This window comes from Prinia subflava, chromosome 10 (assembly GCF_021018805.1).
Source record: "Prinia subflava isolate CZ2003 ecotype Zambia chromosome 10, Cam_Psub_1.2, whole genome shotgun sequence".
Classification (NCBI taxonomy): Eukaryota; Metazoa; Chordata; class Aves; order Passeriformes; family Cisticolidae; genus Prinia; species Prinia subflava.
The window spans coordinates 30,633,760-30,659,686 of NC_086256.1; the positions used below are offsets into that span (position 1 = coordinate 30,633,760).

Below are 25,927 nucleotides of genomic sequence, written 5' to 3' on the forward strand. Positions count from 1 at the left end.
AGAGCCACACTGCAGCCCAAGAGATGGCAGACCAGGGCAGGTGTTCCAGTAATTTGCCTAAGGAAAACAGTATTAACAAGCACAATAATAAAGTTATTAGTAATAAATAAAAGAAGGATTTTATTGCCTTCCATACTAGGGACACAGAGAACAGAATTTGCACGGGATGAGAGATGTTCTCCACCACCAGAGCCCAGGGGTGCTGACTGAGGATGTGGTGCCGCAGCAGTCCCAAGCCCCCAGCCCTCACTAGCAGCCCTTCCCAATGTGCCAGGCTGTGCCAAGGCCAGCCAGCCCCCAGTCCCCTCCTCAGCTCCCTGGTAGCAAATGCCCCCTCAGCAGCCAAGAGCCCCTTCCCACAGCTTTGGGAGAGCCATGTGCCTCTGGCTGGGGCACCGCTGGGGTTTTCATTTCTGACTATTGTGTGAGCTGGCCCACAGTCAGGTGGGGCCAGGCCAGGAAAATGAACTGGTGCGAGCAGCGCAGCCAAACCCTGGCCGAGCCCAGCTCCTTCCCAGCAGCGCGAGCGCTGCGAGGACGGGGGGCCCGCGCCGCCCATGCCGGGGACGTGGCAAAGGGCACAGCTTCTCCATGGTATTGCAAGGCACATACTTCACAGGCGTGTATTGCTCCTCATCCTCCTCCTCACTGCCCCTGGAGCACTTTGTCTTGCTGCAGGATCGACCTTTATTTCCTAACAGCCACACACATACACGAATAATAATAATTCATAATTCATAATTAAAACCCCCACACAAGCCAGTTAGCGCTCAGACCAATAAGGAAAGGCAGCAGGCTGGCTCATCATCTTCTGTGTGAATTGCACAGGGGAGAAAAAATAATGTAACATGCTGAAGTCATTGTGCAACACTGATGCTCTGCTGGTGGCTCATCCCAGCTGAGCACCAGTGCTGGAGCTCCTGTGCCCAGCTCTGGCCTGGGGCTTGGCTGAGAAACGTGGGATCAGTGAACAGAGCTCCACAGACACTGTAGAATGGCAGCAGTTGGCTGCAGCCAGTGTTTGGGGCAAATGGAATGTTCCCCCACTGCCTGGCAGGTGGCTGTCAGTGCTGGCTAGGCAGAGGGGTGTGTGGGGCTGAGCGTGTGTGACGTGTGTGGCTGCAGGAGAAGGTGTCAATGCTGTGTCCCACAGAACTGAAGCAGCCCCTCTGCTCCAGCATGGCCAGTGCTGTTCCACAGGCCATTGTTAGCAGTGAGAAGTATTAAATAGCACACACAAAAAACCCACACAAACAAAAACCAGGAAGAAAAGAAAAAAAACCCAAACTCAAAAAACCTAAACTTTACAAATGCATCTGCTGCATGAAATCACTTCCTTTGGGCCAAGCCTTCAGCTGTGCAGCCTCGTGGGCTGGGGAAGGCAGCAGCAGGATCCTGGAGAGCCAGGCAGTTGCAGGGTGGGCAGTGCCTCAGAGGGCTGCCCAGCCCCGGGGCAGTGGGGTTGTTCTGCCTGTAGTGCTTCAGTGCTGAGTGCAGGTTCCCAGCACCCTTCTGGGTGGCTGGGCTGGGCTGCCCTGCCACACTGCTGCACCCCAGGGCTTCCTGCCAAGGGAGGCTGCACAGGCAGGATTCAGCCAGGGAATAATGAGGAGTGGGGCTGTCTGGTCAGGCCCAGCACCTGCAGCTGGGAGCTGCACACGGCTTCCTCCTGCTGCCCAGGCACACTGCAGGGAGAGCCACCCAATCCCAACTGTGGGTGTCTGCTGCCATGTCTAGCTCATCAGCTCACCTCCAGCAGCCTCACAGGGACAAAAATGAAAAACAACCTGCAATTGTGGACAGTAGGTAAGTAGCAGGGATGGCCCATGTCCTCCACCTGGCAAGGAGCAGCTGAGCTACATAAACCCCGGGCAGGATGTGGCCATTGGGTAAGGTCAGGCACAGGAATGGGCTAAAGGGGACTGTCCCTGCTGTGCCCATGGAGCCCCAGGACCTGCCAGGGAAGGGGCTGAGGCTGGCGGCAGGACCTGCTGCATGCCAGGTGCTCCCCAGTGCACTGTCACAGGAGCTACTGCAGGGATTTGACAATGGCCCTCAGGGCATGGGGCGTCTCTGGGACGGAGGGGGATGAGCTGTAGAAGGTGTTGGTGTGATTCCTGCGCTGCTCTCGGAGGTACGGAGGGACAGAGGAACTTTTGATGTGGAGGATCCTGGTGTCCATTACTTCGCAGTCAATCTGCATCATCACTTCGTAGTCCTGTCCATTGATCACATTCTCTGCAAAAAGGAAGGATTAAAAAAACAGGTGAGAGCTAACCCTGCAAGCTAGGGATCCAACAGCACTAAAAGCAGAGCTCTCAGGACCCTTTTTTTGTCTAAAGCAGGAGCTGCAGCGGCGGAACTCCCTTTCTGCAGCTGCACACATGGAGCTCCATCTCGCACAGCAGCACCCCAGACTGCTCGTGACACCTCAAAGAGCCCAGACCACACTTAGCATGTGTAGTCACACCTAGAAATTAATGTCTTGTATTTCCCCTTCCTCATCTGCACATAATTACTGACGGAGTTCGCACTGTGTAACATGTATTACAGAACTGTTGTTCTTGAGCCACTAAAGTATGGGAGTTATTGAAGATAAGGTTTATTTAAGAAAGCTGAATGTTTCACTTTCTGTAACCCTCTTGACACTGAGGATCTTGAGGAATTTCTTCACCAGTTTATTAATAAAAAAGAGCTAGAATGTGATCTCTCAAAAGCATTAACTGGGTCGGTGACTCTCATTCCCATCCTGACCTGGCTGTTGTACTTGAGTGATGTGGTAACACTGGGCAAGGCCCTTCCCCTGACAGAGCCCTGCACACACGAATATCCGACCAGCACACGGGACCCCAGGGCGGCCCCAGGCCCAGCACATCTGCTGCCACAGGAGCTGCTGGGCTTACAGGCTGTGCACATGGCTAGCATCTGCTGCCTGGATTGAAAGGTGGGAGACTATTCCCTGCCTAGACAGTGTGCCCAGGAATGCAAGAGCTGAGATCAGATTTCCAGGCATGACCAATCCTTTCGGAGTCAGAAGACTGCAATTGGCAGGGTTTCCTTTCTGTGCTGAGGAGGATGGAAGATCACCTAATGGAAAGCGTATGGACTGGAGGAATGCAATATACATTACTAATTTTTACTGTTTTCCTGGATTAACTCTGACTCTGGATGACAGCTGACAACTGTGGCCTCTCGTACCCTACGCTACCTGTAGAAGCCATTAGATCAGCTATGTCTGGTAGAGTAATGAAAAGCAGGAGCAAACTCTTGCTAAGGGGGCTGAGAGCCTGCAAGGGAAATCAAAGCTCCCACCTGCAAGAAATGAAATGGAAAACGCTTTGTATGTGCCACGGAGAGACTGAAGCCAGGAACAGCTGTGCATGTCTGTGTGCCACTGATCCAACCCCCTGAAAAGCACCTCATCCCTCCTGGATGTTGCACTGCTGATAAAGCCCTGCTGTGACATCAGGTGGCGTGTCCCTCAGCTGGGACCCTTTCAGAGGCCATCCCTCCAGGTCACCCTTTCTCTCTGCCTTTGGATGTGCTCTTGGCTCCCACCCCACAGGCTCAGACCAGCCAGCAGAGGGGGCTGGGCTGCTGGTGCCACTCAGGAGAGGGGGCTGGAAAGGGGAGCAAAGGGGCATGAGGGGAAGCTGAAGGGCACAGAGTCTGGAGCCAGTAAATGGGCACAGATAGGCTCCCTGTGACACAGCAAGCTGGAAACAGCTCCTCAGCTCTCATGCTGCAGTGATAGGACCCCAACTATGTGAGAAACAGTGCCCCAAAGCCACAAGTGAGTGAGGTGGGATGGGATGGTAGCCAGGGCCAGAAAAAACCTCTTGGTAATGCAGTGAGCTTCCCTGACTACTCACAGAAGCCAGCACAGAGGGCTATCATTAAGTTCTGAGCATGGCACAAGACAGAGGAGAACAGCAATCCCAAGGGCTGCCCAGGCAAGGCAGAGAGCTGAGCTTTGTGGGTGGCACTGGGGAACCAGCCCAGCCCATTCTGGCCAGCTGGGATCCTGCTCCCCCTGTGCTGACACAGCTCCTTCCCAACAAAGTGTGCCAGGATTAAGTAGGCCACAGCTCTGCTACCCCATGGCAAGAGGGGCTACATCTTCCGAGTCCACCACAGCTCAAAGAGCTGGGAGGAATCACGCTCATGAGCCTCTCTGGCCAGCAGGCACACACCCCCCACAGACATTCACAGAAGGTACTCAAATCCTGCCCTTGGGCTGTGACTTAGCTCAGGAGTTAAAGGCAGGTTTGCAGTTGACATCTGGTTCTTTCCCTTTTGGGGGTGAAGGTATTGAACTGCTGCAGAAAGCCTCTGCAAAGGCTTTGATCTCACTGGGGTGAGGGCAGCAGTGGGAATGGCTCAACGCCCACTACAGGCATTTCCAGCAGCCTTTCTCATTACTATTAGCTCCAAACCGACACAGAAGAGGAGGTGGGATGTTCCCCACAGACAGCAGTTACTGCTTGGTGCTGCTGCCAGGCACCTGGACCAGCTTTGTTGTAAGGACAGTCTGAAAGTGGTGGCAACCCCAGGACACCAGGCCCACCCCAGCCCAGGGAGGGGCTGATGCTCTGTGAACACCCATGTGATGGTCTCAGCAAAACAACAGGCAAACGTGACCTGAGTGCAGCTGGCACAATCCCCTATTTGGGAAGCCTAGCTCACTGTCATTGCAAAAAAATGATTCCACATGGCTCTGTCCTGAGCTCGATGCCATTAAACTGCTTCATGATCTGGATGAGGAATAGACAGCATACTTAGATTTCTGGAACATGCTAAACTGGAGAGAGTCCAACCACCTTGGAGTGGCTAGATTGGATGAGACTGCAGTTTTGATAAAAGAGAGAATCTGTCCAAAATCTTCAGAATGCATTTCAACCATGGCCAGAGCTGGAAAACATGAGTAAAAATGGGGCTGGGCTGAAGTACTACAGAAAAACCTTGAGGACTGCAGAGGATCACTGTGGATAAGCCAGCAGAATGACAGGACTAGAAACAACAGCTCGACTGCAAGAGAAACATATTTGACTTTGACCAAATTTCTAATGATAATGAAATACAAGCCCTGGATGAAAGTACCTTGGGGAGATGAGAGGATCTTCATGATGAAGAGTTTTTAAGGAAGGGCTGCAGGAGCAGCTGGCAATCAAGCCCTTGGGTACCACAGCTCTACAGACATTTGCATTCGCTCCTGGTCCCTCTGCCCCTGCCCTTCTGTGAGCTGCAAGTGCCTGCTCATGACTGGAGCTGTGGTCAGCACCCTCCCCAGACACAGCACCTAGAGTTGTGGGTTCTCCACTGGACTCCATGGCCTGATCTGATTCCCAGAACAAGCAAACGATTTTGCCTGGTGATTCCTGTGTCAGATCATTCAAAAACAGCCTTGCCAGGCTTTCTCTCCTTCCCCTCCTGTGCAGGTACCAACATCTGGAGGCACCTGTGGGGCAGAGGGTGGGTTTCCAGAGGGGCTGTACCCAGCACTGAGCTCACATGATCAGCTGCATGTGGCTGATCCCTGGAGGAGTCAGTGTGTGTAACCAGCGCTCAGACCAGCCCGCACTGGTGCCTGAGCACACAGCCACCACCCCTCCCAGCAAGACACAGGTAGCAGGGTGTCTGTGAAGCAGAACTGACAGCCCCAGGCTGCTGCCTGGAAGGTCAGTGCTGCCAGCATGCACTACACAGGGCTGCCCAATGGCCCAGAGCAATGCTGACACTGAGTGGTTTCCAAAGTTTACTGTCTTGAATTACCTATGACTGATGTTTTGCGGGATTACCTACGTGAAAACACAGGAATGGATCTCCTGTAGAGGTGTCCGGATTTATAAATAGTTTTATTGCTCCTCTTTGAAGTTCAGAACATACAGTTTCTCACACAGTGCAGATTCAGGCTTAAGAAGCTATCCTTACTGGGCCAAGAGCCTGTGCTGCAGCTAATTATTTGTTAACAGGTTTAAAAGCCATGCTTCAGATGATTCACTATTTCAAATTAATAGCTAAGGTAATTGTGCCAAGCATCGCTGGTCTGATTGCACTTTCCCAAAGAGCCTTGCTGGCTCTTGCAGGCTGTACCAAACTCCCAGCAGAAGCTCGGTCTAGGGAACAGAAACCTAATTCCCAGTGCTGCTCTCCCCGTAAAAACCATCATGTTGCAAGATCCAACAGATGAAAGCTGAAGTCTGTAGTCCAAACCAAAACCAAATAAGGCTGAGGGCATTAAGTACTGCTACAAATTACCGAGGATGATGGAAGATTCTCTTCATATTTGAAGCACTAGATTTTTAAAACTGTCTTACTGAAAACGCCATAAAACCAAAAGGCTCCTTCTTCCCGCAGTAGCACTGACATCCATGTTCAAATGTCTGTCACCTATTTCTATGGGAGATGCTTTCTCATTTATAGAGCCTTATTCTACCAGAACTATGAATTTTACCCTGCTCTGGGCAATATCACAGTGGATTACCAAAAGAAATACTCTGTGGGACCAATACTGTATCATTCAGTGAAGTCCTCAGTCCCTTTTCTAAGGCCCCAGCTGCCTTTGAAGCAGCTAACCCATGCACCTACTGGCTGTTTTCTGAGTAAGTGACTTTAAAATGGTCAGAATCTGCCTGGCTCTGTATCTGCTGTGCTCACTGAATACATATTTAAGGTGTTATCAGCCACACACGACATGTCCTTGCTCCTGGTATGGTACAGGGAGGGCATTCACTTGCCTCATCCTTACTTTAACTACCTGTCTTTGCCAATAGGGCTAGAGAATTATCCCCTCTTTGTGCGGGGGAGCACAGGGTGACTTTGCTATCCATGGAACCAGTTTAACTGATGTCAAAATAGGAGCCAGCAAATCATCCCTGTGTAAGGTGATCCAAACCCACCAACTCTATTAAAGCCATCTTTGCTGAACAGCTACTCACACTCTGTACTTTCCACAATTCCTTCTAAAGAGAAAGCTTTCAGTCTGTGTCAGCATTACTCTGCACTCGGAGCCTCTTCTGCAGGCCCATCTCTCACAGCAGCACAAACCAGAGCAGCTTTCAAAGAGCCACTAACGTGTTCCAGCATCTAGGTGCTTTGTGTGAGCTGCCAAGCTGACAATGATAAAGTTTCACCTTAGGAATGATTTAGCACCTAATTACCCAAACAGTTTTTATTGTAACCTGCTCTGGCCCAGTCCAGAGCTTATGTTTAGGGTAGCAGGGCCCAGAAAGTGCGAGCTTCAGGAGTTGAAGGCACCAGCTGCACTCTAGCACTGGCCTGCTGAAGGGCTGCAGCTGTATCCACACATAACTCAGGGGGCTTTCTCCACATCGTCATTGCTGCGATCTTCCACCTCATCTCTGCTGAGAAGCCCTGACTGTCCTATCCAGCACATCTGGACAATGTTTCCATCTGAAGGATTGGTATACACTCCCAAATAAGTATATGAATGAAGCAGTGTTAGAGACTAAAAATACGCTTGCTGGAACAACGCAACAGGATTGCTAAAACATTTACAGATTGGCTTGTTGGACAGGATTGTTTGAGGCAAGAGAGAAAGTTATAGTGTGACCCAAATAACTTCCCTTTTTAAAAGCAAACTCCCACTTGCAACTACTTCCAAACAGAGTGGTTGCAGTGGTCTCACCTCTGTGAACCCAGCTGTCCTCAGTCCTGGGCACAGGCTAAGTGAGATTTTCGCATTTCAATCTCCAGTTCTCCTACCACCTCTCAGATTGTGAGCCAGGCATCTCCAGGAGTGCAGAAACACTGGATCCACACCATCAAAGTCACCTGACAAGCCATGAGCTGACAGCAGAGCTGAGAGCAAGGAGACAGGGTCTCTCTCCATGCCTAATCCATCGGAACAGTGATGTCAGGGGTTATCCAAGAGAGATACACACAGGCATGAGAGGCAAGCAAGAAAACCAGAGGAAACAAGCTCTCTGTGGCCTCTGAAGTAAATAATGGAGCCACCAGAGAGACTGGCACTGGCTGTGGGTGAGGAGCATCACCTGCACTTAGCTTACAGCACCATGTGGTTTTTGGAAGAGGTCAGCAGCACCTGTAAGCAATGCAGTCAGTGGCCAATCTGTGCCAGCTGGTGCTTTGCAGTACCTGCTCTAGACTGGAGGACTCAGGAACAGGGAAGTTGGCTCTTCCCAGCCACCATTTCTCACTGGATTGCCCACCCCTCCCCTCAATCTTCTTTCATGCTGCATCACTTCCCTCTAAGAGAAAGAATGTGAGCTACTGAGGAGATGACCCAGTGTGCATTTGGTGTGATTGCTCTCATTTTGGAGAGCGAGCCAATGGTCACCTCAGGAAGAGATCAGAGTCACCAGTGTTGACCCTCACAGGCACTTCATTTAAAATTCCCACAGATGGAGTATTTCTCAGAAAAACAGAGACATTTTTGACAGCTCTGGCTGTGCATATGTATGTTGTTGGCAGGGTAGCACTGCTGCAGGATGACCGTATTTAAAATCTAACCAGCTGTGACAATGCTAATGACAAGAGGCAAAAACCCAAAGAGAAAACAAAGATGGGTAAGGAGTTCTGCTGCACAGAAAACTCTCAGGAGTGAAGGAAAGAGGCTAGAGGAAGAGCAATGCTCTTAGTCAGAACCATCCCATGCCCACTTGGGAGGCACGAAAAGGATAAACAAAATTCTCACATTCCCTGCAAATCCAGACCTACCCACTTTACAAGACATAAAACTTGCACACAGGAGAGTAGCCTGGAAAGGCATTCCAGTAAAGGCTTCTCTCAAGAACTAGGCCTCGAGGGCTTGTCCCATGACCAGGGCACTGCTCCCTGTGAGTGCAGCAGGGACTGGAAGCCACGGCATCTTCCCAGCACAGACCTGTGTGCGAATCAACTGATAACAACCCTTCCACTGCAAAATGAGACTGTCTGGTTCTACCTTTTAGAGAGACACTGATCCATGAGTGAGCCTTCCCTCTTGCCTCACAAAAGCTTGCTTTCTTTCAGCACTCTCAAAGAACCATCTTTTTCCAAGGTTTTTGAACACTCAGTATGTTACTGTGCTGAAAAGACCACCCTCATCCTCACTCATTCTCCCTCTGGGGCCTCCAGTGGAGCACTAAGGTAGGGCTTTCCTCTGCAGGAGCTGTGCTCTCTTCCTGATCTGTTGCATGTGCCAGGACACACTCAGCTCTCACAGATTCTGCCAGCTGGTGCAAAACAGACTTTGGTTGATGCCATCTTTTAAAAGTTTGCCTTATTTGTCACCTGCCATTCTCCTGATATTTTTACAGCCTCAGTGGTTAATACCAGCACAAGAACACTTTACTCCTTCCTTTAGCAGTGCTGACTTCCACTTTAAGTGCTCCTTTACACCTTGGTCCTCCACAGGCACTACAGATTCCTTGGCAGGCTTCCTCTGAAAAATATTTTTACTAATTTTTTTATGCCTCAGGCATGCTGTTGCTCAGTATCTTTTTCTGGCTTAACTTCTTATGGTTTGACATTTAGTCTGCCAGAAATTATCCTCTTTTTTTTTTTTTTCCTATTCCTTCATTTGGCTACAATGTCCATTGTTTAAAAGATATCTTCTTACTTCCATGAATTGACTTTAATGTGTTACTTAAACCCATTGGATTTTTTAGTGTTCTTGTAAAGATTTTTGCAGTGAGCTTTTAATCTTTAATCAATCTTCATTTGCCAGCATTTTAACCCCATTAGTTTTTCCCTTAATGTTTTCCTATTTTATTTAGCCCTCACCTTTGAACTGTGGCATTTTGAGTTGCAGGCACTTGCTGGTAACTACTGGATTTAATTTTTATTTTCAAGAGGCAGCATCACGTTTTCATTGACGTGGACCTTTCCTATCACCCAGTATCACTTGTATCCTGGTGTTGAAGTGTGTCACTGATTTAACGCTGAAGGCCAGTGAGAGCCTGTATTCCCTTACAGTTGAAATATCTTTATAGTTTGAACAGTATCCAAGGAGTGGGCCGATTTTTTCACCTGTCCCCCTTGGATACATAAAGTTACCTCATTTATTTAGATACTGCAATCAGCTCTTGCTCATAGAAGAGTATTTTTAACACCATCTCCTGTCTGTGTGGTGTGAGCATTCTCCTGCACAGGAGCTTCTGTGATTCAGTGCAGGTGTCAGTTAATTACGAATGCACTGCAGAGCCCGTCTGAAGGCCACATGCTAATAAAGAGAGATGGCCCTTGTAAGCATTTCTGTCTCCCAGCTACAGCAACAGGACATTTACAGCTTTAATGTATGAGTCTTGCTCTGAAACAGGGGTGCCTCCTTTCCTACGCAGAGGGGCAGCTGGAGCTGGCAGTCATTTCTTCATCCACATTCACCCAGAAGGTGTTTGTGCTGGACAGGGGTATGACACAGCCTCTTCCTCTGGAGCTGCTACAGACTCAGGCAGGATGGAGGGAGATGATTCACTTAATGAAGTGGAGAATGAGCAAAAATGTCCTTCAGGAACTCAGGATGTGTTTTTCAAATACTTTCCAAGCCCAGAAGCTGCCCAGGAAGCTGCCCAGGAAGCACCAGGGGTGAGGTGGGCTGTATGAAGAAGTGAGGGAAGTGCAGCCTGGAGGACAGACCCAGGATCTGAGAAGCACAGAAAAGCCTCCCAGCCCTGCTGGCACGAGTCTCCTCAGAGACTGACCCAAACACTCAAATAGGCCCTCTCAGACTGCTGTGTTTTCATCAGTTTCTAGGTTTACTCCAGTGTGTCCTCAAGACAGAACTCATAAACGTGAACCTCCTCTACCAGCTCTGCAGCAGCTTTTTCATGTTTTTATGGGGTGAGCTCATTATGGATAGATAATTATGCTTCAGATCACTGCAGAAATAAAGATCTACCAGAGTTGGCTCATGTATCATAAATATAAAACTGTTTGCCACCTATAATTTCACACCAAGAGGAATGATATAATCTTGAATTTACAACATCTGAAGATATATTAAGGCAGAATGGCTGGGCTGGAGGATAGAACTACAATATGCTGCACATAGCACAATGTAGCTAGGATGGCAACAGGAACCTCACAAATGGGGCTGAAAGTAACCTCTTTGCTTTGCAGCACAACTCTCAGCACAGCTCTCTGTCAGCCTTGGGAGAGCACGTGTCCATGGCAGCACCAGCATCTAGGGCTAACAAACATCCAGGAGACACATACACACTCAGCTCAAACCAACTCTGCCACTCCACACTGGCATCTGTGCTGCCAGCTTATGGCATGGGCTTCTTTTGAATTATACTTCATGAATTTTACAGAAGCATGTCATTCCTGTGGAAAAACCAATCTGCTGTAATAATTTGACACTGGCATTGGAAATACTAGCTATGAAGTCCAATTAATTTATGACTAATTCTTGCCCCCTTGGCCAACTCCGGGTTCCCAGCAAAATGCCATCTGCAGCAGGTACCCTGTCTGCACAGGGAGCACCAAGCACAATGGGGCTTGGCCTGCTCTAGCAAAACCCATGAGATACTCTTTTCGGTATTAATTAAGGGGCAAAAGGCACTGAAGATCCTCTGAAATAACCTTCCTGTTATTTCAAATGTATAAAAATAGATTACTCATTTAGCAATTTAGGTAAACAGCTCGTTATGAAAAGTCATTAGGGAATAAGCCTTCATGATTTCATTTCTTGATCGTTTCCTGTCTAAATAAATAAACATGAACTCAAGTGACACAGATTCCATTATTTTTGCGCACAGATTTTTGAATGACTTCTTTCGTACTTTTTTGAATAATTTAATCTCTTCCTTTCTGTCAAAGACAACATATTAACAAACATGGCTGGGGAGAGCAAAGTCTTTCATAAGTAACAAAAGCTGTTGAGAACTATTTAAGATTAAATCTAGGCAATGATCAATTCTGATTCAAAGAAATGTAGTAAAGTTTGAGGGAATATTTTGTTTTTACAAACAGCACTTCTATACGACTTTGAGAACAGAAACGTAAATAGCAGCATCTTACAAGACAACTAAAATCTGTTTTTAAAATCCCTTATTAAACAATGTCCTGCCATTATTTCAATCCTGACCTCTGCAGCACAGCTTTACATAAGCATGGGAGCAGAAGTACATCTCTGACATTGCCAAATGCTCCTAATTACAGGAGAATCACAGTAAATGCTGCTTGTCCATGGCTGCACACAGGAGACTGCAGGCTCTCCCTCTGTCCCAGCCCAAGCTCAGGAATCAGCTGTTGCAGTGAGGCCCAATCACAGCTCTGGTTCTTCCCTACTCAGACTTCACCAAATGACTTTTATTTCTCAACTGGCAGCTCAAGAGGCAAAAGAATGGCAGTTCCAAACTGTCTGGAACATCAGCACTGGAGACATTCTCAGGTGTATTTCCCTATATCCTGTTTAGAGAACTTGATGGACTTGACTTTCCCAAAAAACCTTAGCAGTCACCCTTCTTTCATCTCACATCCAGTTTCTAATCCCACATATGCAACTTCCAAAGCTTTCTGGTCACACAATACAGCTTGTAAGGCCATGCTGAGTTCTCAGCACTTTCTGCTAAATGCAGATAAAACCAGAAACACTAAGGGAAGTATCTCTACTGCTCATGCTTGTGCAGCCAAGAGATGTGCCCTCTATATCTGGTGGAGTGGCATTCCCAGCCTGGTGCCAAGGACAGCAGCTGGGAGAGGCAGCCACGGACACCACGACTTGGCTTTTAGGCACAGGAAGAACGATGAAGGACAACAGCTATAGATAGCAGGGACCATCATCCTCCTGGAAACTGTTCTGAAGCTATCCAAAGCAAGAGAGAGGCTTCCCTAAACGTCAAGCCTTAACCTTCAGGGAAAGCAGTTGCTGTTCAGTCAGATATGTATTGCTTTAGACCTTCCTCAATGACTGACTGTGAATTCTGTTTCTTGCTCTGGAAAAAAAAGAAACAGCATCTTTTGTTTGCTTGACCCTGAAAGGCAGAGGAAGTTGAAAACTTTATTTATTCAACTCTAAGACATGGGAACTTACAGACCACTGTCACTTCCCAAAGAGCTTTTGTTTTTATTTTCCTCCTCAGCATGTGTGGGTTCTGTTTGCCTTACAGATTTTTCACAGACAGTTTGCTACCAGCCAGGGACATCTGTGACTTGCTTGCACATGGCTGTCAGTTGAAAGGAGATTCTTTGTAGCTGCATGTGAATAATCATGCTGCTTGATGGCAGAAATCACTCCAGTTTCATCAAAAAGCCTTACCACTAGGTTTATTTTCCACCTTTTAAATTAGAACGTGTATTGTTTCAGAGCACTTTTGAAGTCTGTTACATCACTACGATAATGGATGGCAAGAAGGAAAGCTGATGGAACTGGTCACAAATCAGAAGTTGGCCAACACAACAGAGCACATGGACTCTGTTGTTGAAGTTATCATTCCATTCCATTTCTGCCTTTGGGAGATTATTTTGCTGTTGGATTTCATGACAAAAAACAACCCTTAGGAGAAGAGGCTCCTTAAGAACCCAGAAACATAGAGGTTATCAAGGGTCAGGCACACAAACAGCTATCTCAAAGGCACAACGAAGACAAGGCCCACTGGGCTGCATCAGACTAAGGACCTATCCAGAATATTTGTCAAAAATTCAAAACTCTCTGTGTCATGGCTGCTAATTCCAAGAAAATGAGCCTTAGATTTCACCAGGGACTTTCTCATCAGGTCGCTCACTTTTGTTTTGGCCTAGAGTGTAGATACCAACCCTTTCGCTTAAAGAAAGTGAACGATGGAAAGACTTTCACATATAGGGAAGTGTTTGCACAGGGATCCTAAGAAGAAAAAAGGCCTTTTTGGTCTTCGTACTGCTGCTAAGGCCACCAGTACTGCTGATGAGTGCACACCTGCACAGACACTTAGAGCTGCTCCTACCAAGAGCAAATGCAAGCTGTGAGGGTCCCTCACTTAATCCCAGGGAGAACTGCATTCCTGAAAGGGACTTCTTGGGCCAAACACTGAACTGGCTCTCTGGCACTGCCTGTCCTCACTCCTGTGTGCTGCACAGAGCAGTTCTGCTGGGCTGTGCTGGGCTGCAGAGCTGCAGGCATGCTGCAGACACAGAAGGCTTGTGCTCAAGGTGGGGAGAGTGGCTCAGCTATGCTGTTACTTGGATCCAAAGATTCACGTTGTAACCCACTGCAGTTAAATAAATAGAGGGTTAATGGCAGATGGTTTCACTTAAACTTCAAGAAAGGCACTGCCTATATGTCAATTTGGAATTGGTGTAATGAGCCAACAACACTCTGAATTACAATAAAAGCAAATTTAGGAATGAAACCTACTGGAGCCTTAACTGGTCTCAAGTGCATAGTTAGATTTCTAAAATAATAGCTGCAATCCAGCATAACAAACATGACTTGCTTGAAAACAAGTTTAACTGTAGACTGCAGTTCGTTTTCATTCCCATGAGAAACTGCAAGATATTTATTCTTGGAGTAACTTCTTGGGAAAGCACACCAATGGTGCCTCCAAAACCACGCAGAGTGGGACTAGGACTCCCCAGATCTGTTTTTTTTCTTCCAAGCTTAGCAATGCTGAGGTCCTTAGGCACCATCAGGCAGATTTTCTGTGAGTATTGCATGTGTTCACAAATGCTGGGGCTTTGACACTGGGCAGAGGCGGGTCAGAACTGGGCATGGCTGGCTGCAGGGACGGGGGCAGAGCTGTACCATGGGACTGCAGCCAGCAGGGACATGGCACAAGGGCAAAGGGATGCCAGAGCATCTGGGGAGGCAGAAAAGGAAGAGGTGTCAGCAAGCATTGACTGTGAATGGGCGCATGGCCCAGTAAGCTTGGAAAGGGGCTATGACGGGGGGGGAAGAAGGAAAAGGGAGTAAGAGGTGGAGGATAAACATATACCAATGTGTAACAAGTTCCTATACTTAAGAAAAAATAAACATATTTAACATATGTTAACATATTAAGGATACTTAAATGGGCAAATATGTTTCTGTGCACCTGTACAGTGAGGACTTATTTCTATCCTAATGCTCTCTGAGGGGCATGGGTGATTCAGGGTGACCCTGAGAAGGAGCATATGGTACAATGTTACAAGGCAATGGCTGTTTTCACTCTTTTCCACCACAGAGCAACTGAATACTTGAAAGCAAGTTTTTATCTGGAAAATTAATAACCTATTGCTATTGCCTTGTACAAGATCTTCTTTTAAACTTCCATCTTATTGACTGCACACACATGCATGTTTACACCAATTACAAGATTGTCTGTTGGCATTTGCCACTACCTCACAGCACAAGGACTGCCACTTTCCTCCCAGAAAAAACCTTTCATGCTGTGTCGGAGTCCAAGACATCCCTCTGGCCGCCCTGGAGGGTTTGGAGACCAGACAGGGGGGTCTGGGATCTGTACAAGGGGGTCAGCCAGCCTCCCACAGAGCCCAGGAGGACACTGCCTCTGATCCCTGTCCATGGGAGTGAATGCCCATGTTGTATGAAGAATCACAAACCAGGGGAGTTTGAAATAAGCAGTAGTTAGTTCATCACAGAGTGCAAATGTAGAATCTAGGATTTTTAGTGTAGAGGTTTGAAGAGGCAAGATGGAGGAATTGAGGAGTAGTCCTCTCCTCCTTGTTCTTGTCCTCATCCCCCATTTTCTGCTGAGTTGGATCACAAGGATTAGTTTAGAGTAGAAATGACATGTTAACATAGGTAGTAAGTATTGGTAAGATTCTGTAAATAAAAAGTACATTTGGATGGTGGTTGGGTCAGGGAGACTGTACATAAAGCCCGGGACCCTCTGACCCGCCCAGTCCTGCCGCGAGTCCTGCTCTGCTGGGGACGCCCTGCAGAGCTGAGAAAGAACTGAGAGATAATGAAAGAATAAACAATCTTGGAAACATGCACTGGCAGACTCAGTTTGTCTTCTCTGGCTCTGGACCTTTTGGGCAAGAAAAGTTCAAAAACCCTATATACCCCGAGGAGAATCTCAGGGAAAAGCAACCCTTCATGCTGTAACCTTGGCTCTGCTTTGTACACTGGTGAAAACTGCCAGATCAGTCTTGCAGAGTCATGTCAGGAACCACCATGCAGAGCATGCAGGACAGCAGTGGACAACTAAATGTACTCCGTACTCATTGCCCATACCTGTTCTCTGTCCCTGCAGCCAGTGGTGGGAATGGCTCAAGCCAGCTAACGGCAGTCTCTAGTGGACTCAGAAGGCACCTGAACAATCAAAGTGTGACCAGAAAAGGGTGACTGCCCTGCTGGGAAAAGAGTGTTCACGTAGTTCAAAGGGTTGGTTCTCAACTGTCCTATCAAGTATTTCATCTTTGGAAACAGTGTAATGGGTAAACTTTAGTACACAGAAGAAGACCCGCAGAAGCAAATGATGAAGTTCTGAAAAAGCTTCAAAACAAAGAGCCCCTCCCTTGCATTCCTGTCATCTCCTCTGCCAGGGCTGTGGCAGTAAAACAGAAGTGGCAGTAGAAAAGGCTTCCCTTCTTGCTGAGATCTGGCTGAGGCACAAGGAAAGAGGGGACAAGCTCTTTCACTGGAAGTTTTGCCAGTTTCTCCAAAGGAGATTCGTCCTTTTCCAGCAGCCAACTCTCTGCAAGTGCACAAAGAATTAAGGTGGGCTTAAAAGAATAGCAGACAGCTGGATGGAAAGCTTTGTTGTCAGCTAACTCTCAGATGCTTGTGCAGATCGTCTCCAGTCTCCACAGAGACAGAACAGGGTTGAGAAGCAATGTTCTCAAAGGACAGAAATGGGTTCTTCTCCAGGCAGGACATTTAAGGGAATAATTTCCTGCAGGTTATCAACAGTCAAACTAAAAATCAGGCCAAGTTATCTACTGGCTCTTGTGTGTCTTGTAACTTTTTTCCTAACACTTGGCTGGGTGTCACAGAGGAATCTGTGTTTGATGCCATTTTTTACTTAATGTCATTCTTGTGTCTCATCTGTTTCGACATCTCTGCCCAAATCCCTGGACATTTTTTCCTGATTTGCTGGATTATGCTGATGTTCCAAAGAAAAATCCTGAAGTACTGAAGAAAATATAATTTCACAATGTTTCATTATTTATGGACAAGATTTGTCACTGGATTCTGATGTACATTTTCCAAATTACATTTACTCCAACAAATGAAAAGTTATTTCATGTAAAAACGGGACTCAGTAAAACGTTAAGAAGAAATAATTTGTAATTTAGAAATTGTGTTTGTACTTCAGTGATAAAGTGCCCACTTGCATGTGATAATTCAGGTCAGCCAGAAAAGGATTTTTGTAATAGACATAAAAAGGGAGTTTTAGGCAGATAAATGCCAAAAATAATTCTGATACATCTAATAAAAATTCCCCTAGGACAGCTGTAGAGATTATCACACTCGGCTGTACTGCATGGGAAAGTGCAATTATCAAAATGCCAAAAGCCTGAACTGATTCTTTTTTTCTTAGTTTATGGAAATTCGCATCAGCAGATAATGTTTTCGGCATGCTGGGATTTAACAATAACATTTGGGCTTATGATTCACATGTACTGTAAAACACAGATGTTTTTAAAAAGCATTATATGCACAGTTGTTCAGAAAGTAAAGTTTACGCTGCTCCAGGGTTCTCAATGCATTTGATAAGTGTGGCAGTGACCCTGCATCCCCAACATGTCCTAACTTGACAATTCCCCACCATCTGAATTCATGATCTACTTGTGCAGGTCATGTCCTGTCTCTCATGTGGGACAGGAATGCTGACCCAGAACATTTCTGTGCACTGATAAGCCTGTGGCCCATTGCAAAGCTGTTTTCTCTGCTGTCCTGCAGCACGCTAACATGATGATTATTAATCCTGACCAGGCAGTGCTGAGAGGTCCCACTCACACTGAGTGTTGTATAACAGCGTGGTAAACAGCTGAGGAGGGCCAGGGAAGGCAGTCAGCATCCTAACAAACCAGCAAGGCCAAGGAATTTGCCCTGCTAAGCAGGCGTAGGAGGAACCCAAACGAGGAGATGAGGACAGTCCCCATGGGCTCTGAGCCACCAAGTTAGAGAAGTTAAATCCAATTCATGTAACCCTTAATCAGCTGGGTACAAAGCACCAGGACTGAATGACACCCTCCCTGCCCTGAAGGAGCTAGAATGCACAACTGCTGGCCAAGCCCTCACCTCTGCTTACAGTCTGGGTGACCAAGCATGGGAGATTTGCCAGTACTCCAGCTCCAATGGGCACCCTGGCAACTAAAGCCCAGTAATGATCAGTTTGACTTCTTTAGCAAAGCTAAAGAAGTAATGACAGACATTTGGCCTAAGTGTGCTTTTCATGTACGAGCCAGGCACATCTCTTTGAAACTGTTCTCTTATCGCTCCCTTTCTTCTTTTGCACTCACCATTGATGTTTACAGCTGGCAGCACTATAGACATCTTTGGTCTCCTGGTCTTGTTATGTGTGGTGGCTGGCAGTAACAGGTGGTCCTGGAAAACAGCAGAAAAGATTTGTTAAATCTACTCTCAAAGTACAGAGCTGGAGAATGCCTTCCTACTCTCTCTTGCTGGCATTCCACATGGAACTGTTTACAACAGCTCAGAAAATTCATATTGTTGATAGAGTCTTCCAAAAGTCACAGCAATTGGTCATGCTATGTAACCGAGAAGAAATCTCTACTGCATGCAGCAGAATATGAAAAAGCCTTGATCATGTGGAAAGAGAAGGAAACTACTATTAAGCCCTCATTCAACAGACTGCTTATGTATATGATTAAAGTAATTCAACTTGACTTCAATGATATTTAAACATGTGGTTAAGGACCTCGTGCAATTGAAGCTTTTACTTGCACAGCACACTTTCTGTGTAAGTCGTCTTGCTGTCTCTGTGAAGCTCTACACCACACGTCTCATGCACAGGACTGCACTGCTCAGAGCTGGGATGGGGCGGGAAACATGAGCTCTTCTGACAACACCTTCCAGGGAAGCTGGATGGCAAAGAAGTGCTCTAGTATCTGATCTCTCCGGGTGCTGCTGTAAGGCAGCAGTGCTCAAACTGACTGTGCTGGCTCCGACAGTGGAAGCTGCATCTGTAGGAAACGCTCTGGATATGGACCTGGCCTGCAAGGAGAAACACAGCCCTTCTTCAGGGTTCTTTTGCTACTGCTGAACTCAAGCTGCTCAACTTGCACCCTGGAAAAATATGGCTCTTCCCTTATCAACGGAACTTAAACGCTCTGGTCCAGGCGTCTCCCATATTATTAAGCCAGTTTGATGCTCTCCTTTCATGCTTTCCCATGTTTTTCCCATACAAACATCTCATACTTTTGGGCAAGGTTATCTTTTTGGCAAACTGAATTAGACTTCCTTCGGGATACATCCATTTATTAATGTAACTGTAATTTTGCCATTTTAAAATATAAACACTACAATGTTATATGTAAGATTTGGGGAACTGAGTTACACACAAAGTTAGGAGTTAAATATATCAAGATATTCTGTAGCTACATTGCAGAAATATCACTTTCTTTCTCTTTTTTCCTGTCAAAATTTCTTCCCTCCAAAACACCAAATGACTGACCATGAGAAGAAAACATTACTTAAATAAATGTCTGCAAAAAACATCTTGGTACCAAATTACAAAACCACTCTGGTATAATTCTCAGATTGCATATGTAATTCCCATTTCACTTTTGAACTGCTGAAGATTAAGACAACACTTACTACCACAATGAACCTTACATAAAAACTGCTCTTGAAACCCAATGTTCCCAAAGGAACAGGCCAAAGATAAGAAGTCCATTAAATTACATTTTGTAACAATGCTCTTCCCATGATCTGATTACTATTTTTAGCAGAGCTTAAAAAATGCTTATAGTGTTTGGTTTTTTTTCTTTTTCAATGCTTCTGACAGTCCATAATTACCTACCAAACCACAAGTACTGCACAGATGATCACCTGAGAGTCATTACAAGTAGCAACTGCTTTTTGCTAACCTATCTAAAGACTGGTGCATTAATTTATGCTGCCTTATAATAGCACCTTTATTTACTGTATGTATGAACTGTAGTAAAAGCTACCACAAGGACTTTACAGTTGCATTCAAATGTGCTTTGGAGTTGCTGCACCACCTCCCAGTGATTCAACACCAACTCTGGGGAAAACAGACAAACAAAGAGCTCTAAACCCAGACTGCCGCCAGGAGCTGATGTATAAGATGCATACATTGTCTGGAAGCTGCCCATGTACAGAGACATTTTATAAATCTGGAATTGGTGAAATTTATGCATCTCTCTGATCAACTTTATCTTTCATATGCATTGTGGCAATTAGTGCAAACTTGCAAAGTTACCTAACTACCCTCATTCTTCACTGAAGTCAAAGGGTATGCTGTAGAATATCCGGTATTTTAATCACAGTTAGCCACCCACAACATTCTCAAGCCCAAAAGTCTTCAAATAGTCCAAACCTTTTATTTGAAAGCAATACATAATTAATTGTATGCCACAGAAATGAGTGTACAGATTAGTGATTTTGAAGATATTAGACATTTAGAAGCACTGTTTGAATGCGGTTCTAAAATGGCCTGCGCCATTCTGAAGGATGCTGAATTGCATCCCAGAGGGGGCTGAGACACTATCACTCATCCCTAATTTTAAACTGTACACCAAAAAAAACCCCCACCTAAATTAAAATACTGTTTGTGATATTAACACATGGTATAAAAGTGAAAAGAATAAATGCAATATTTGCAAGTCAGCATCTGGCTCAGGAGCATGAGTGTCAACCACAAGCAGAATAAATCAGAACTATTACCAACAACAGATGGCTTTGGCTTGGAGCAGGAGCTGCACTTAGACGACAGTTTAAATAGATGAAGCAGACCTGAGACTGCTGGCAGAATGACTGGAAAAATATCAGCCTGGAAAGAGTATTTCAAACAAGACCCTTGCTTCAGCATTCTCATTTTGCTTTTGATCATCTCTGCAGTTCTGTGATACTGAAGCCAGATGAGATGGCCAGACAGATAAGAATAGACACAGATACTAAAAATCCAGCCATGAGCACGTTACCTTAATTTAGTAAGTCTCAACAACACATGGAACTGCAATAAGGATTCTGAGGTTTCTTGTGTATCAGATCAGTGTTATCAGGGCTCTAGCAGGAATAAAGCTTTAGAGCTTCATGTATCTCTACCCTTAAAGCCAAACAGCAATGGAAATCCTGTTCCACTGTGCTAGAATATTCCAAAAGTCCTGCTGCTCCTGCAGCTTCAGCCTCAGTCTCACAACATGTGGTTTGGTACTCAAAGTCCCTCCTTACCTAGATGCAAGAAAATATGGAAGCATTTTAGCTTTCATTTTCATTTTTTCATTGAAAAATTGGTTTTAACGCTCATAGTTTTAAGGACGTAAACAAAACATCATCACTGCATACCCTGAGGTTTCATTAAATAGAAAAAAATAATGTTCGGCATGGGTCTGTTTGATTTAATTTTGTTTCCTAAACCATCACCACTTCTAAGCTGGACACTTGGGTTTTAAATTAACAGAACTGGCAAGATTGCTTGTTTTGGCTTTTGCAAATGCACATCCCATCAGCCACAGCACCTCCCAGAGAGCAGTCCTGCACCTCCTCCATTCCAGCCTCATTGTGTGACAGAAACACACAGGAATTAATCCTCGCAGTATGCCCACAACGGAGGAAAATATTCCAGGGAATGTCTGGAGGAGAGGTGCACACATTTGAGGGAAGGCCGCGTGACATAGGACACAAAGGAGCAGATTTCCAGTCCCGAAAGGCTCTGCACTCTCAGCATGAGCTGTCTTTCCTCCTGTCCCAGGGGTTTCTATCTGTCAAATCAATTCCCTCAGATTTTTCTTACCTTCTTAGTTGTTGTGCTTAGGTATGGATAAGTATTTTCCAAAAGGCTTTTCTGAGGTCTTAATTAAGGACATTTGATTGAGATGTCCTTTGTTAGAGCATATTTAGCACATCTGCCTGTGTGAACACTTCTGGTCATACTGCTGCAGGGTGGGCCAAGCCTCAGGCCCTTCCCAGTGGCTCGGTGCATGTACCCTGCAAAGTACAGATGTGATCCATGCAGGAGCCAGGGCTCCAGGAACACCCACCCCACTGCCCACAAAGGCCTTGTCAAGATGTCACAACGAGCCCTGCTCTTCGTTAAGAGATCAGTCTCTGACAAACCAAGGGTAACCTTTTGCAAAAACAAGTGACATTTGTTGCTTTACAGCAATAAAAGCTCCAAGGAGACTGGATTAAAATACCAAAGGAAAACTTTAATGTGCTGTTCTGGTAATTTGCCTTGATGAGGATATTTGATCTTTACCATTGCCTTGGAGACCAGCTCTGTGCTAGTATATTGCAACCAACAAAGGCAGTTGCCAGAGCAGAGGGGGCAACAGGAGCCAGGCGTGCCAAAGGGCACTCTGTCCAGCAGCTTCCCAAGGCCTCTTACAGCAAACAAACACTGGAGCTGGGCATTTTTTCATCTCTGTTTATGACTAAGAAGTCTCCCAGGGATTGTGTGCCTCAACCTCTTCCAGCTTGAATCTTCCTGCTGTGGTTTCAGGACCACATTACAGCTGCTGCCGACCCAGGCTGAGGAGCTTTCCACATCCAGGGAGGGGCCATTTTTCTTTAATGGCACAACTTCTGGCAGTTCAACACCTCCTGACAGCTTAAAACCTTATCTGTTCACTATCTGACCACACCCAGTGAGTGATCTTAACATGAAGCAGATAAAAAACAAGTGCTTTTTTGATCATACAAAAATTATCCATCAAATCCATGCACTGTCTTTCGACCCTATTTTTTCTGAATATCTTCAGGGATTTCCAGTCTGACACGACACTGGACCTTCTTTACAGGTATGCTTTTGACAGTACAAAGAATGTGCAACAAAAATGTGCTCTCCCAGGCCCAAAATACTGTATGCCACTTCAGAGACTGATCCAGAGTACAAATACTCCAAGGAGCTAGATTTCTTAAACCCCTGGGTTGACAGAGCCCCTGAGCCACCTTTTTTTCAACTTTTTTAAAATTTCAGGATCACCGTTTCAGACTTTTTATTGTTGCCAGAGATGTGATGTGTCTATCCTGTTCTCCTACACAGGCCACTGACCTGGCCCTGAGCAGCATCCCAGCCTTTGGCACAAAACTCCTGTCCAAGAAATGGTACCTGAGAACTTCATTCTCAGGAATTGAGCTGGATTTCAACAGCCCTCTGAATACAAAAGGAGGCTGCTCCCCAGGGAAGAGAACTCACCAATGCACACTCAGAGCCAAGGGGCTGATCCTCATCTACCCTAGCAGTTCCCAATACTGCAGAGCACAGATCAGGATGTAAATGGGATCAGGCCTTTGCATTTCTGGTTTCCTCTGCCAGTTCAAAGAGGGCATGTATGAAAGTTTACAAATTTGTAGAGGAAATGGCTATATAATTTCATTATTGATTCATTTGGGGGATGGCAACCATATGGTGCCCTGAGGTTATACCACACTGGATGCAGCACTGGTCCATCTGAAAATGCCAGAAGTTCCTGAAACACTGCCTTTGCCATCAGTGGACGTTAAATGGGGCAGAAACGCAGAGGGGACGCTGCCTCTGGAAACATTTCTGACCCTTACATCTCAAAAGCATGGGGATGGTTTTGAGAATAGAAAAAAAAAACCAAGAGAGGAAACCAATTAAAACTTCCACACAAACTGTGACTCATAGCCACCACTCTTGCTCATCATACCAGGAACTTAGTAAAGCTGACTTGTTTTTCAAGTTGATGTGTTGAGCTTTTTTGTTTTGGTTGGTTTCTTTTTTTCAAAGGTAGGCCTTAGAAATCCAGGGAGATTTACTCACCTCATCATGGAACCTTACAGGGAATCCATGACATGAAGAGTATGGGAGTAGGTGAAAAATGGGATAATGACTGCAAGGAACCCACAGAAATAAACCACAGAAAACCCACAATAAAACATCATAAAGTATCAGCCTCTCTGCAGCAGCTCTAGGCAGCCCATCCTGAGAGCAGCTTTACCACTTTGAGTTGAACAATGCCATTTAACTTACTTTGAAATTGTACCAGTTCTACCTATGTAAACCCTCATGTTAGCCAGCATACAATAACACAGTTTGAGTTTGCAGCACACTTAAAGATGAGAGTTCATAACTGAGACTTCAACTCCTAATCATAGTATCTAATTACTTTTCTAGGTTTTAAGCTTGTTTTGAGGAATGGGGAGAAGATTGTCCCAGAAAAAGAAAGCTCCAAAAAGCAGTGGAAATAAAGATTCTTTTTCTGCTTTCATTTTCGCCAAAGTTGCTCCTTTTCACCTCAGTGCTGTTTCAACCCCAGTGTTTCTGTGCACAGGTGGTTTTTACAGCCTATACTTTGCACACAGTGATGGAATGAAGTGATGAGATATGCTTTTTATTTAAGTGTTTTACCAGAAATAGCTCAATCCCACAGTCTATTAAATGTCCTCTACTGTAAGATCACACCTTTCTGCCATTCCCAAACGAATTTTTATAAATAAAACCTAACTGCACTTTGGAACAGTTTCTAGTCACTGTCCCTGCAGAAGGAGTTCCTATCCAGTTTAGTTCCCATGAGAGACCTTTTAATGAAGAAGTCTTAAGAGCCTTTTATTGTCAATTGTGCTACTGCCAGATGTGATATGGCCTCGACTCCAAAACCAAACTAATTGGAAAGCACCTCACTGTGAGTCAGAGAGCATTGGGAAAATCCCAGAGACCTCAGAGGAATGGAAGATTCACTCTGTCACAAGCTTCCTTCAGAGGAGTTTCCCCCCCTCCCTTCAAAGGCAGCACTGCTGCTTGTCCACGAGCAGGGCTCAGCTTTGGAGAGTTTTCTCTATGTAAAGGAGAATTAGCAGCAAAGGATCTCTCTTGGACTAAGAACAACAAAGGTTATGGAGACTGCTAAGGATAACAGAGACCTGCTGGGAACTGTGTTCTTTGCAGTTAACAAACATGCAAAGTACTGTGGAGGTGCACAAAAGGCAGCTGTAAAGCAGGTATCATAGAAAGGTGAAAAATATTGATACACTGCTCATTTTTTTCTATTTTCATGGTTTATAATCCCTTTGTTCAACGTACAAGGCCGAAGAGAAGGAATTATGCCCTAAAATAACACTGAAATATGCTGGTAATTAGGAACCTATAGACTCTACCCAGCGGGCTTCTGAGAAGGCACCACCTCCAGGAAGTGGAACATGAGCACGCTTCCAAAGACAGGCTCATTAACCTTCTGTCCTACTGAAGCATCATCTTCACCCTGGTTAAGGGACACCTGAGCAGCAACACTACCGGCTTCTCTCAAGCTCCCCATTCCTCTGCAAATCTCTCTTTCTGGAATTACCCAAGATAAACCTGCCTCATTTCTATCCAAGCTATTTCAGTATCATTTTTGACTTGCAAGACATCCAAAACAAGAGGCACAAAACACCATCATCCTTGTCCTGTGGACAGGGAATGCGCCAGGAAATCACAGTTTGCAGAAGCTTGAATGGGGCACACCAATGCCAGACCAGCTGCAAGGGAGAACGAGGTAAAGGAACCCCACTTGGACTTTATTTCTCTCATAAATGTATTTTTTCCATCTAGTTTTATCCTTTTTGATTTGAATAGGAAGGAAAAACGCCATGTGAATGTGGAGGGCACAGGACAGAGATTGGACAGAAATCCTGCAAATTAGACTTGTCTGCAGAACAGCTCTGCAGGCCTGAAAGTAAAGAACAATGCATGCATTTGCTATGATGTAATTTTGGTTTGGCAGCAGGTTAAAAAAAATTCCTAAGCACGAAGTAAGAGGATGTGAGGGACAGAATTCTATGTTTAAGTGAACAGTTCTGGTTCTAATAGTATAGGCAGGTTCTAAAGGACTTGAAAATGCTTTGATAATTTGCGTGTGTGTCATTTGTGGAAATTATCTGCGTTTC

At 45.7% G+C, this 25,927-nt stretch overlaps 1 protein-coding gene across 3 annotated transcripts in view; it reads right to left on the reverse strand.

The window, feature by feature from the left end:
* Positions 1 to 93: 93 nt before the first annotated feature.
* Positions 94 to 25,927, reverse strand: part of ATF6 (activating transcription factor 6) — a 75,143-nt gene continuing 49,309 nt past the window's right edge. For all 3 annotated transcript variants that reach the window (XM_063406772.1, XM_063406771.1, XM_063406774.1), the window contains 2 exons: positions 18,355 to 18,439; positions 94 to 2,238 (listed from right to left, as the gene is read on the reverse strand). In XM_063406772.1, the coding sequence (XP_063262842.1) occupies positions 2,030 to 2,238; positions 18,355 to 18,439 (294 nt within the window). In that variant the 3' untranslated portion in view covers positions 94 to 2,029. The remainder of the gene's footprint in view (positions 2,239 to 18,354; positions 18,440 to 25,927) is intronic.